General features: G+C 42.7%; 1 protein-coding gene across 1 annotated transcript; it reads left to right on the plus strand.

Moving 5' to 3' along the window:
• The first annotated feature begins 201 nt into the window (after positions 1 to 201).
• Positions 202 to 14190, plus strand: LOC144738127 (uncharacterized). Its single transcript, XM_078621053.1, has 2 exons — positions 202 to 548; positions 6428 to 14190. Exon 2 carries the CDS (start codon positions 6462 to 6464, stop codon positions 8829 to 8831), a length of 2370 nt encoding a protein of 789 aa, XP_078477179.1. The 5' UTR covers positions 202 to 548; positions 6428 to 6461; the 3' UTR covers positions 8832 to 14190.
• Positions 14191 to 14857: the final 667 nt, after the last annotated feature.

A 14857-nucleotide genomic window follows, 5' to 3' on the forward strand; every position in this document is an offset into this window, starting at 1 on the left:
AGCTCTGCCCACCCTCCCCCCAAAAAACATGCTTCAAATCGCTTTAAACTATTATCATTGTAGTGCGTATTTAATGTGGCGCTACACTCTGATGTTGTAATAGAAAACATTTATTAAAAAGTCTATTTAATTAAGCCGAACGTGTTGTCTATATTTATTTAAGTTGCGCATTTTGATGTGACGTCACATTTATCACACCCCCCCCCATCGTCACAAATCGTCACAAATGTCTGACCGTCCCCTCCCCAGTTGCGTGACGTCATTTATGGACGGCCCCACACACTGTTCACACAGTTTGTACACACAATGTTCACGTTGTTGAGCTCACGCACCCAAAGTGTAAATGTTCAATAGAGGGATCAATGGAATAGGGATCTTAATGAACTTAAACTCTAACCCCGCTCTCTGGCGTCACCACTGCATTACCTCATCGGCGTGATGGGGAGGTGTACTCCGCTAGTGACGTCATGTCACCTCGTGCTGCCGCGTGACGTCACGAGACACCAGGAAGCTGCCGATCATCGCGCGCGCGCTCACTGAGATCCGAGGTGAGAAGTTCACATCGTGGTTGTTGTTGTCGTGGTGGTTGTTGTTGTTTACCCAGGTAGAGCCTCGCTCCTCTCGTAGGGATATCAATTGAGTAGCAGCGAGGATGGAATCGATGTCCAGGTTGGAACATTACAACGCAGGGCCTACCCATGCGGGGCCTTGCCTCCTGCCCTCGCCTGATTGCATTTGCTTGAATTCTCTGCTTAAATTTAATTTGTCTTTATCTGGCTCACTACTTTGAAACTTTGTTTCTTTTCAATATTTGTACAGTTTTTTTTAATCTTACCAGGTCAAGCCCACTTCAGCTGCTATACCGCACTTGTTTTCAGAAGCGACCTGCCCACAACAAAGTGTAGCTATACTACACTTTGTGTAGCTATACTAACTTTATAGCAGTGTGTACTGGCTGTAGTCATAGCTATACTATATAGCAGTGTGTACTGGCTGTAATAGTAGATATACAAACTCCATATCAGTGTGTACTGGCTGTAGTAGTAGCTATACTATATAGCAGTGTGTACTGGCTGTAGTCGTAGCTATTCTAACTTGATAGCAGTGTGTACTGGCTGTAGTAGTAGCTATACTAACTCTATAATAGTAATATTTGGTTCTTTCGTTGAGTCATGTAGATAGAAAAATAATAATACAAATAATGTGAATAATAACGTGAATAAAAATAATAAAAATAACCATTAATGTTATTAATAACTAAGAATAAGTCTATAGACTGCCAGTACACTCGCTCAGCTGAATAACCATTGCTACAGTCTACATTATAGACTGCCAGTACACTCACCAAACTTAATAAGCAGGCTACAGCCTACATTATAGACTGCCAGTACACTCACCCAGCTTAATAACCATTGCTACAATCCACATTATAGACTGCCAGTACACTCACCAAACTTAATTAGCAGGCTACAGACTACATTATAGAGTGCCAGTACACTCACCGAGGTTAGGAACCAGGCTACAGTCTACATTATCGACTGCCAGTACGCTCACCAAGGTTAAGAATGATGCTAGTCTACATTATAGACTGCCAGTACACTCACCCAGCTTAATAACCATTGCTACAGTCTACATTATAGACTGCCAGTACACTCACCGAGGTTAAAAACCAGGCTACATTATAGACTGCCAGTACACTCAACCAACTTAATAACCATTGCTATAGTCTAATTTTGATTTTAAGCTTTTGTGACTGCAGGAATCCATACTCTTTGGTTCTTTCGGTAAATTCACGTTGGTAGAAAAAATAATAGATCACGACGTTTCGATCACAACTCAAGCAACTGTTATCAGGTGTGAAACAAACAGCAGGACGACTGCTGACGTTGGAGAAAGAGCTGCTGCAACAAGAGTTTATATAGGATTTTGGTGGGCCCAACCCAAGGATAAGTGGGCGGAGCTAGAGAAGGAATTTGTACATAAATGTAAATGTGAGAGATTAGCATGTCAATGTGAGACGGCCCAGCCACCGGGGGTGTGCCAATGAGAAGATTAGCATGTCATTGTCAGAGAGCCCGGCAACAGGAAACAAAAAACCCTTAAGAGCAAGAGGTACACATGGTGAGAGAGAGACACAGAGAGAGAGAGAGAGACAGAGTCGGAAATAACAGCTCACATAGGCAGGTAGGATGGAAACATCACAGTCAGTTAAGACTTTACTTGGTTAATAATGCCCTTCCAATGATTGCTCAGTTTGTACCCATCTTCTCAGTTGAAATTGTGTCTGTTTATATATCTGGATGGCTTCATGAACAAATCTTTGATGATGGCCGGTGGGTTTGCAGAGTACCTTCGTCTTGGAAAAATCTATTTTGTGTGAGCCCACAGCGTTAAAACAATGATCAGCAATGGCAGAGGTATTGATCCTACCGTGTTTCAGATCTGCCTTGTGTTCGCGAACACGGTCCGAGACATGTCGTTTCGTTTCCCCAGTGTAACTGCTGCCGCAGCCACAACTTAGTTTGTAGACACGAGGGTATTGCATGTCAGGAATCACATCCTTCACAGATGGGATCAAATCACGGATTTTGTGTACTGTTTTGAAACAAACCTCGATCTTGTGTTGGTTTAAGATTTTTGGAAATATTTTTGGTAACCCCTGCTATGTATGGCAAAGTGATGGTTTTGATTGGATCCTAAGATGGTTGTCTCCCCATGGCTGGGGAGACAGCTTTGCGGATTGTACTGTCAGAATATCCATTCATCCTGAGGGCTTGGTGTACGTGCTCCAGCTCACTGGCTAGGTGGCGCTGGTCGGAGATGCAACGGGCCGGGCCCTATGGTGTAGTGTTTTGATGAGGGAATTCTTCTGGGCTGGACGGTGGTGGGAGTCAGGCTTTAGATAGGCATCCATGCGGATGGCTTTCCTGTAGACAGTGTCCCAACGAGCCACCAGGTCTCTTCTCGATCACAACATCCAGGAATGGTAGCTTGCCATCATTTTCCACTTCCATGGTGAATTTGATAGATGGGTGTTTGGAATTGATGTGGTTGAGCGTTAATATGGATACTACTACGGCCAGTACACACTGCTATAGAGTTGGTATAGCTACTATACTTTTTAGCAGCGTGTACTGGCTGTAGTAGTAGCTAGACTAACTCTATAGCAGTGTGTACTGGCTGTATTAGTAGCTATACTAACTCTATAGCAGTGTGTACTGGCTGTATTAGTAGCTATACTAACTCTAAAGCAGGGTGTCCTGGCTGTAGTAGTAAGGGAGAACCTATTGGGGTACCCTCATTTAGTTTGTAGAATGTACCATTCCAGGTGAAGTAAGTGTTGGTAAGGCAGTGCCTTACCAAAGTTGGTACATCTGGATTCAGTCACTGTTGGACCAAGTCTTCAATGATTGCAATGGTGTCAGGTACAGGTACCTTGGTGAACAGGGAGTCTACATCGAAACTGGCAAGCAAATCATCGGGAGACAGTGAGATGTCCTTGATTAGTGAAACCAAGTGAGCTGAGTTAAATACAGCTGAGGTGGTCGTGCCCGTGAAAGGAAGCAGGGTTTCAGACAGAAATCGGGCCAGTTTGTGGGTGGGTGAGTTAATGGTGAAGACGATACTTTGTGGATTTTTGTAAGGCCATCAAATCTGGGTGGTCTAGCAGCCGAAGGTTTTAGAGAGAGCTGCTTGGTCGGTTTGATTAGAGAAGTCGGATTAGTGATGATATTGTTGGTTTTCGTGGCTAGGCAGTTGGTGGGATCTCTTGATTTTGGTATAGCTGCCATCATTAAGAAGGTCCTGAATTTTGTTGTTGTACGTGGTTTTTTCCAGGATGACAGTGGCATTGCCTTTGTCGGCTGAGAGGATAACAATGTCACCTCTCTTTTTTAATTAAGCGAGTTCAAAACGCTCGTCCTTGCTGATGTTGCTAATGGGTTTCTTAGCGTCTTTGAGGATAGCAGCGATTTCAAATCTTGCAACGTCTGCCGGGATGTGTCCCAAACCTTTGAGGGCTATGTCGACCTGGGCAATGATATCACACACTGGGATGTGTTTAGGGGAGACTGTGAAATTCAACCCTTTAGCTAGTACCGATTTTAGGCTGTCGGAAATTGGGCTGTTACTCTGATTGATACAAATCTTGTTAACATCTGACTTTTTAATGTGTGGCTTGGGCTTCATTTTGACAGGAGATTGAATTTAGCAATCAAGTTAACTTTACATTTAGTTTGCATTGAAGTAGCTGAAGAAACTGTCATGTTATCTACATGGTCCCAATCAGATGTGGACATTGTATCTGTTAATGCTAAGTGTGATTGTAAGAGAGTCTTGTCTAAATTATCAAGTTAAAATCGGAGCAATCTTATTCTCTCTGAGATTAGAGCTAGGCTGTCCCTAAACATAGTCTACAATATAGACTGCCAGTACACTTAACTCCGATTAAGAACCAGGCCTACATTAGTGTTTCTTTTTATTTTTACAATTTCGATTTTAATTAACTTCTTTTTTTATTTTTTTTCTATCTACGTGACTGTACCGAAAGAACCAAGAATATAGTACTTAACAGTGCCGTGGTAAGGCCTAGTCCCATGCAGGGGCCCCGGCCTCGCGCATGCGCAGATGTGTGCTTTGGCGCACGCTCAGCGTAGTAATATAATCATTAATAGTACTAAATTGTTATACCATGGGACCTCCTTCGCCTTTTGGCGTCCTCTGGTCTAACACTGTTTGAGACTAGGCTCGAAAGAAAGCTGTCTCTGGTGTAGACCAATCAGTTTCAAGGACAATGCATATAGTATCCGTGATTTTTTTTAGCATTTTGACTGCAAATATTGTGGTTAATGCAGACATGAATCCTTGTAAAATGGTTTCAGTTTTGTTGCAAGAAAAAAAGGGGAACAACCCTATTATTATATTTTGTTACTGGCAAAGGAGGTCTAATGATGTAGATGCTTACCCTGAGCCCTCATTACTTTGATAGTGCATTGTCTTTGAGCTGTACGCCTTTTGGCGTCATCTGGTCTTCCAATTGAGATGAGGCTCTAAAGAAAGCTATCTCTGGTGTGGACCAATCAGTTTCAAGGGCAATGCATATATTATCAGTGTTTTTTGTTTGCATTTTGACTGCAAGTATTGTGGTTAATGCAGACATGACTCCTTGTAAAAAGGTTTCGGTTTTGTTGCCAGAAAAAAGGGGAACAACCCTATTATTATGACAATGCATATACTATCAGAGCATGTTTTTTTTGCATTTTAACCACAAATATATATCGTGTTTATGCAGAAATGATTCCTTGAAAAAGGTTTAAGTTTGGTGTTTGAACATCTTAACACCCGTTTTGTTGCCAGAAAAAAATGGGAAAACCTATTCTTATACTAAATTGTTAATTTAACTACTTTAAAGTTCACGGACGCAAAATACGATTAGCGCTGGCTCACCACGGGGCTTATTGCATGGTACCCGGGTACTTTTTTTAAACAAAACTCCACGGTTCGTGAGTCAAATCCGTCACAAGTTTCGTATACAGACAGACGGACAGAAAAACAAACAAAAACTGATTTGTATAGGTAAGATGTAATGATCCATGTGAAATGTATGTGTATTTAAGAGTTTATCTTTGTGGGGAGCTGTGGCGCAGTTATTTCACTGCATTATGAATTCAACAATTAGTTTGACTATCGCCGACAGCAAACACGATTGATAAGTGAAAGCTGAACTTATTGTGGTCCTCTGCTATGTTGATTGAGCTTAAATTAATTACATGGTGAAGTGAGGAAGCATTAATACTGAGCAGATCAAGGTGGCCAGGCATGGTTCTGAACACCACCACCTTTTTACAATGCCAGTGTGTGACAGTGTCAAGTTTGTATTTGCAGTAAAGTATATTAACTATTGAACGTGGAGGTTAAATCAAAACAATAGCTTATTTTAGTTTTCCTCTGAAACTTTTTGTAAAAATGGAAACAGTCAGGAAATCAACACAGCATATATGCTGCTGAAGTTGGATCTGTTCATCCAAGCATTCAAGCAAATTTGAGCCAGGCTTCACACCCCAAGTTGTGATTGAACATTAATTTATGCATTCCTGCGTAATACAAATAGTATTATTTTCAACAGCCTTTGCTATGTTAGCTGAATTTTACTTTAATAAATATTGCTTTTGTAGCCAGGCAGCCAAAATTGTGTGTTTGGTGTTTTGGGTTAATATTTATTTTGAAGATACTAGGGCCTCCAGGCATATTTATAACCATTTGCCCTCTCATTGTGTGCCTTAACAGCCCGTGTGATGGATTGGGGAATATCTTGAATATATGAATAAATATAGACGTGTAAGTCATGTGTGACTATGTATATATATATATTTATTCCTCTGTGCCTCGATACTGACGTAGATGGTGTGGATATTTTTTCTGTCTGCAGCTGACGCTTTTGACGCTTCATCAGATTTGGTGTGATGGAGCAAAGGCACTCAGCGCAGCCCGGTACAAAAAGACAATGGGACCAGGATGCAAACAGCATGGATTGTACTGGAAGTGTGACACGGCACCAGAAAACTCAAACAGGAGAGAAACCCTTCAAGTGCACTGTGTGTGAGAAGGCATTTACAGTGTCATCATATCTTAAAAAACACCAGAGAACGCACACAAGAGAGAAACTCTTCAAGTGCACTGTGTGTGAGAAGGCATTTACAGAGTCATCATATCTTATAATACACCAGAGAACACACACAGGAGAGAAACCCTTCAGGTGCACTGTGTGTGGGAAGGCGTTTTCACGGTCATCAATTCTGCACAAGCACCAGAAAAAACATACAGGAGATGGACCCTTCAAGTGCACTGTGTGTGAGAAGGCATTTGCATGGTCATCAGTTCTTGAAAAACACCGGAGAACACACACTGGAGAGAAACCCTTCAGTTGTAGTGTGTGTGGGAAGGCATTTTCAGATTCATCTGTTCTTAAAAAACACCAGAGAACACACACTGGAGAGAAACCCTTCATATGTAGTGTGTGTGGGAAGACATTTTCAGATTCATCTGTTCTTAAAAAACACCAGAGAACACACACAGGAGAGAAACCCTTCAGGTGTAATGTGTGTGGGAAGGACTTTTCACATTCATTCGCCCTTAAAACACACCAGAGAACACACACGGGAGAGAAACCTTTCAAGTGCACTGTCTGTGAGAAGGCATTTGCAGAGTCATCAGTTCTTCAGATCCACCAGAGAACACACACAGGAGAGAAACCCTTCAAGTGCAGTGTGTGTGAGAAGGCATTTGCACAGTCATCAAATCTTAGAAAACACCATAGAACACACACAGGAGAGAAACATTTCAAGTGCACTGTGTGTGAGAAGGCATTTTCAGATTCATCTGCTCTTAAAAGACATCAGAAAATACACACAGGAGAGACACCTTTCAAGAGCAGTGTGTGTGGGAAGGAATTTTCAAGTTCATCTGATCTTAAGATCCACCAGAGAACACACACGGGTGAGAAACATTTCAAGTGCAGTTTGTGTGAGAAGACATTTTCAAGTTCATTTTGTTTTAAAAAACACCAGAGAACACACACAGGAGAGAAACCCTTCAGGTGCACTCTGTGTGGGAAGCTCTTTGCAGATTCATCACATCTTAAAAAACACCAGAGAACGCACACAGGAGAGAAACCCTTCAAGTGCACTGTCTGTGAGAAGGCATTTGCATGGTCATCAGATCTTCAGATCCACCAGAGAACACACACAGGAGAGAAACCCTTCAAGTGCACTGTCTGTGAGAAGGCATTTGCATGGTCATCAGGTCTTCAGATTCACCAGAGAACGCACACAGGAGAGAAACCCTTCAAGTGCACTGTCTGTGAAAAAGCATTTGCATGGTCATCAGGTTTTCAGATCCACCAGAGAACACACACGGGAGAAAACCGTTTTAAGTCCAGTTTGTGTGGGAAGGTATTTTCAGGTTCATCTCATCTTAAACGGCACCAGAGAACACACACAGGAGAGAAACCCTTCAAGTGCACTGTGTGCGGAAAGGCGTTCACACGGTCATCATATCTTCAAAGGCACCAGAGAACACACACAGGAGAGAAACCCTTCAAGTGCAGTGTGTGTGGGAAGGCATTTTTAGATGAATCACATCTTAAAATACACCAGGGAACACACACAGGAGATAAACCCTTCAAGTGCACTCTGTGCGGGAAGCCCTTTGCAGATTCATCACATCTTAAAAAACACCAGAGAACGCACATGGGAGAGAAACCCTTCAAGTGCACTGTCTGTAAGAAGGCATTTGCATGGTCATCACGTCTTCAGATCCACCAGAGAACACACACAGGAGAGAAACCCTTCAAGTGCACTGTCTGTGAGAAGGCATTTGCACAGTCATCAGTTCTTCATCGACACCAGAAAACACACAGGCATCAGAAGATCCCCAAGGAGTGTAGTCTGAAATCGACTTGTGAAAGTCAAAGTGCTGCAATGAGCCCATCCCTCCTGAAAAAAGAACCAGAAGTACATTCCAGCTTGGAGACGATGAAATGTATCAAGGTGAAATGTGAAGAGGCGATAGTGAAGAGCGAAGAAGTGAAGGTAAAATGTGAAAATGTGGTGGTGAAGAGCGAAGATGTGAAGGTAAAATGTGAAGATGAAGATTCAACTCCAAAATCGGACCTTCACATCGATGGAGGCAACGTGAAGCAGGAGGAGAATTCTGACTGTGAGGCAGAGCGAGGAACCTCCCAGGAATTTGTGGAAGTGGAGGTGTGGGTGGACTTCTTAGACAAAACCAAAGTCAAATGGAGACCCGGTAGATGTGTAAACTTGAGACAATGAAGCCCCAGTAGATTCACCTTTGTCACAGGCCTTTAATGAAAGAATGTGAAGTTGAACACTCAATTCTTAGGTTAAACCTGCAGAGTAAGAGGGGGCAGTATTTGCAGACCTGTGGGTTGGGTATACAGTGATCCCTCGTTCATCGCGGTTAATGGGGACCGGAACCCCTCGCGATAGGTGAAAATCCGCGAAGTAGGATTGGCCCCCTAGGAATTTCCGTATATGTGTGTGTGGGTACCAGAATGTTTAAAATACGTATATTTATACTTTATATATATACTTTTTTTATTTAAATCTATTTAATTATAAAACCTTAATATTATACATTCACTCTCTCTCTCATACGATACGTATTATGGTGTTCTACACTCACCAATGACAGTAGTATCTTGAGACTTGACTCCAGTAATGACGACGACGACAATGACAACGATGGTGCGCAGCCAACCAGCTCACGGGATACATCCACCCGTGCTCTCATTCGTCGATCTCGCGCCGGGAACCAATCATGTGCCTTGTCTGAGTGCCCGTGGGTATGTACAAAGCCTCTGAGAGAGTTTCTCTCTTTGTCTGGCATCCTGGGAAACCGTTTCTCTCGCGCATCACGATGAAACAACGCTGCTTTCTGCAATACGGCTGCCGATATGGCGGTATTTTTGAATTATTTTTTCGATGAATATTTTTGAAAAATCCGCGATGCACTGAGGCCGCGAAACTTGAACCGCGAAGTGGCGAGGGATTACTGTATCTATATCAATTTATAACATTTTTGACATGCGTTTTTCTGGATTTTGTTGTTATTCTGTCTCTCCAAATTAACCTACCATTAAAATTATAGACTGATAATTTCTTTGTCAGTGGGCAAACGTACAAAATCAGCAGGGGATCAAATACTTTTTTCCCTCACTGTGAATAATATTTTTTTTTTACTTCCAACCCGTGATGAGAGGACGGAATACATGGTGACAGCAAGCACACCCTTGCACAATAGGTCACGACTTCACGACTTCAAAGGCCACAGCGCCCCTTTTTGACAGAGACTGCAAGTCTGATGCAAAAAATGTTAAACACTTCCAACCCGTGATGGAATTGTGGGGAACGCTGCCCAAAACGAATACACACAAACAGGGATACAATTGTGTTAAAAGCTTTCTTTTCATCACATAATCTTTCCGGCGAATGTATTAAAGCCCTTAGCCAATTGATGCACATTTGTTAGACAAGCAAGCACACTACCGCACACCATTGTTCCAAGGCATTACGTTAATTGCACAATCTAAAAAATGAATTAATTGAGGTCTACCTTTTGTTGTATACTAAACCCTTCTTCCAAACTTGATATTTTTATATATTATCTTTTTACTTGATATATAATGAATGAAAACACCCCAAAGCGCAGCAAACTGCAAAACACCAGGTGTTGTTAAGTGATGAACTGGAGGAGGGCTGGGATGACAGAATTTGCAACCTTGCCTCAAGGAAAGATAAATCCAGGGTGAGTGGTCAAACGAAGTGGGTCAGCTCAAGGTTGTGTACACAGGGGAGGGAGCTGATTAACAACCCTGCACGGCTGAACGTGAGGGGGCCTTTGACCTGAAATTAAGAATAACACTCCCAGAGCAGAAGGTTGGATGGCCACAGTGAGACGAATAAGAGCGTTGTATATCTCAAGGATGCAGACTCAGCTGAATAACAAGGCTGCGGGGGTCACCAGAAGTTCGCGTTTGCCTAGTTAAGACGAAAAGCTCAATTATTCTGTATTGCTATTAAAGTAACGTTAAAGTCAGAATTTAACAACAGGGTAGGCTAAAGTTATTGATATTCACACCCACTCCAATTAAACCAGGCCACAAGTTACGCCTACTGAACCATCACCATCATTAAGTCAATATGAAATGTTATTTCCATACTTTAATATACAACTCGACCCAAAGCATATGACAATCAGAACCTTCCTAAGTCAAAATTGAATCGCACCCTGACAGGAGCGAATAGTCGATATAAGGTTGAAGAGGGAAGGAAATTAAGAGCACGGCGAACTGCAAACGTAAGCAAAAAGCCGGGAACAACACACCAACCCAGCGACCCACCAGCCCAGCAACAGCGAGTCGGGCTTCGACAGGCCATAAAAGTAGAAATAATAACTCCCGGGGTCAGGGGACATCAGAAGAAGCAAGCAGACAAAAACCAGAACTGACTCCAAGGTTCAACCGCCCTCACCTACAAGGAGTGACGGAAATTAATGAGGCCTTGAGTTAACGGCGTCAGCTGGACAGCAACAACAACGGCGAGCAGAGACAGAGTGAGGCAAAGACTGCAGGCTATGAAATGCAACTTCATGTCAGTAAAGCCCTGACCAACAAGTTAAGTTAAAGACATCACAATACATAATATCGTACATAACATCAATGTTAACGCTATTCACCGTAAACTATATTCCGCTTATATAACCATGCAGACACCAAGGAATACGAATTCCTAGGATCAAGAAACTTACCCCTTAACCTAAGATATCGGAAATAAATTAATAATAATAAGCCTATGCATGAAAAGACAAAAGTAAAACTTATGAAAAGCCAGGATAGCGGGATAAATCACCACCAGGTCGGAATAAAATACATAATAAAAGAGCGATGTTAAACCCAGGGTCGGAGAGAAAGGGAGATCCCGGCCGTCTTTGTATCCCCGCAGCGCGGGATGGGAGTGTGTATGTGCTCGGGGAGGCACCTCCACTTGGGTCAAGCACCACGATGGGAAACGACACACCTTAGGTTACATACAGAATCATAACTGGGAAATGGTAATGGACAAATGTTAATTTAAAACTTTTTAACCATGTCTGTGTGCGTCTGTGAGGGTCGGAGGGAGTGTGCCCCTCCCTCCAGGTCGTGCAACACGGACAGAGGCGCCTGTGAGACGATTTGTAACGTCTGTGTTTTGGTTCATGAAGAAGGCCAGACAAGAGATAATATTGCACCCAGACAGAGAGACGATTTCGAGGCAATTTGTAACATCTGATTGTTTGCTCATGGATTTTATGGAGGGAGTATGACAACGGAATATACCGTGGGTGATGCACACAAGGACACGTGGGTGATGCACACAAGGACACGGACGTACGGACACACACATGGACACACCTACCTACGGACAGATCCTGACACAGCAAAAATCGAAAGAAACCCCGCCTTGTGGGCAGGACCCAAAGGGATTTTTCGGCATAAAAGAAAGGACCCTGAGCATTGGAAACCAGTCCGACCAGGAGGGTCAACTCATCAGCCGAGTTCGACCAGTGGGTCGGCTCAGGAGCTCGACCGGGAGGGTCGGCTCAGGAGTTCGACCAGTGGGTCGGCTCGACTCATCTTCAGCTCGACCGGGAGGGTCGACTCAGGAGCGAGCTGCGACCAGCGGGTCGGCTCGACTTTTCAGCTCGTCTGAGACTCAGCCGAGTTCGATCGGCTCACCGGAGCCGGCTCTCGGGGCTCGACTCAAGCGGCTCCCCATCTCCTCTGCAGGCGGGCAAGACCCGCTTGACAGCTCAACTCGGCCTGCGTGGGTCAACCTCTGCCGAGTCGGAGGTCTCTGCTGCAGCTGACAATCGCGGTTTGGCGACGAGGCGACGACCCAACACTGCACGCTGCGAGCGAGCTGTGGGCGCCACCTACCGACCGGGTTCCGAACTACGACAGCATATCAACAGGCATCCAACCAATTCACCACGGTGACAGAGGAGCGACTGATACGTATGACGCGCACCGCCCCCTCACCACACGACCACCAGGCGTCTGTTTGACATAAAGAACCGACTCCGAACATTGACTATTCAAGACCACTCTTACCACTCAAACACACTCGAACCCATAAGCCATCCGTGGCTGTGAAGAAAACACTCGAGACCGAGTGATGGCCATCCGTCGTTTATAAGAGTATTCGTAATTTTATCTTTAATATTTAGTGGGCTGTACTCTTAATCGCATAAATTCCCAACAGATCCATCAATACGAATTGATTCTTGGCACCTCCTTCCGCCGAGCCACGCTCACGTGGGGAGTGGTGGCCGTGATCCAGATCCTTATCAGGTGATCTGGTCCCCAATTAGTAAACTTGATAAGATAACGATCTTCGGAAAAGGAGCACCGTCGCAGGCCCTTACTCCGAGCCATTCTGTTGTCAGATAACCTGCCGATGTATCTGTTGAGATTGGTGCCTTTAAGAATAATAACTGTTTTTGATTGTTTTTTTTTATCGCCGTATAATCTTTCAAGTATCTTTCAGTCATAATCGCACGTACTCGCATCCTATCAATAAGGAGTACGGTACTGCGTGAATAATATTGAGTAATCATTCATTAACGTTAAGGTTTTTCTTAGCATAGTATTTGCATGTTTTAACGACTCTCTCACTAACAACCATCGCGTTATGCGGGATCCATGTGCCGTTGTCAAGTGAAATCAGACAATCATTGATGATACTGTATTGATGCCGTGTTGACGTTCCGGGATTGAGAGTTCGCATACTATATCATAGTTGAGGTTGAATTAGTAATAAATTGATTAATACAGAAGTGGTTGTGTGATTCTTTCCTGAAGTCTATGCATAAGATCTGCTTCTGCGTTGAGATCTGAACTTGGTGACCTTAATAAACACACATACATACTCAGTAAATGTTAAAGCGATAACGGGGTGAACCGGGGACCTAAAAATATAAGCGAGAATGAGACGAACCTAGACAACGATGCCGAGTTAATCTAAGTTAATCTTGCATACTTACACCACACCTGCATAACTGCATACGATTAATTGCCTTATTCCGATCGATAACCCACCCTCGTCACCGAGGCGGGGTCTGGTTATCATAACGACTTGCATTATCATAATTACACCCACTCGCATAATTACTACGATTACCTCTCGAATTGGCATAATTAAATGTGCATAATTACATAAATTAACATAGTTCCGGATAATTACACATTTGGCCAAATTTCATTTGATTATTATTATTTTCACTGAATATTCATAACCCACATATACGACATAATAATTTCACCCACGCACGCATACAACACATCAAAATTTTGATACCCAACATATACAACACTTTGCTTAGGCACATGTTTCTTTATTACTGTTCGTATGAATATTGTCATATTAATTTCCTGTCGCTGTGTATGATCACCTTACTCTGAAGAATGAGCCAATTGTTCTGTTACCCAGTTTGACAAACATAACTATTGAGGGTTAAATGTACGGTTCAATGAGGACATCTCCAGGAGTACTGTGTTGGCATTCCTTGCATAAGAGTTTGCATATTAGAATGTTACATGTTTTTTAGAGATTAAAGCTGCTTAACACAGAAGAGTCTGAGTGGTGCCTTCCTAAGTCCATGCATAATAATATTCATTATAAGAACTGTATCCTGCGGAGAGATCTGAATTTTGAGACCTGATATAACACACTAAGACATAATCAGTCAAAGTTAAAGTGAGAATCATTGTATTATCCTGATTGATAATTCACTGGTAAACACTTTTTCTGGCATAAGGTATTCCAACGGTCTTAAGGTAATTTTGGGGTGCTGATTCCAAATCTGGCATATCAAATATTGCATTTTCAATAAAATCTGCAGAAGAAAAATATTAAATAAATGTGGATATCTACATAAATTTATTATAAACACACTATCCTAAAAATACAGCACCATATTTTAACACTAAAGCAGTCACTGACTCGCAACAACTTGCAATCATAAGTGACAGAGTTGATTTCGGGTAAAATCAATGAAAATGGGGTATGCCAATAGCATAAAATGAGATGTGATAGAGCAAATCTGAGATCAGATTTGGAATCGGCACCCTGAAATTAGTCTAGAACAGCTGCAAAAGTCCAGGCCAGAAAAAAGTTTTTTTTGTTGACCAGTGATAATACAACCCTAGACAACGAAGCATAAGCTAATGATCATTATTGAATTCATTAGCATAATTACATACACTTGCATAACTGAATACAATTACACCTACCTAATT

The sequence above is a fragment of the Lampetra planeri genome, chromosome 78 (genome assembly GCF_965212315.1).
Source record: "Lampetra planeri chromosome 78, kcLamPlan1.2.h2, whole genome shotgun sequence".
NCBI lineage: Eukaryota > Metazoa > Chordata > Hyperoartia > Petromyzontiformes > Petromyzontidae > Lampetra > Lampetra planeri.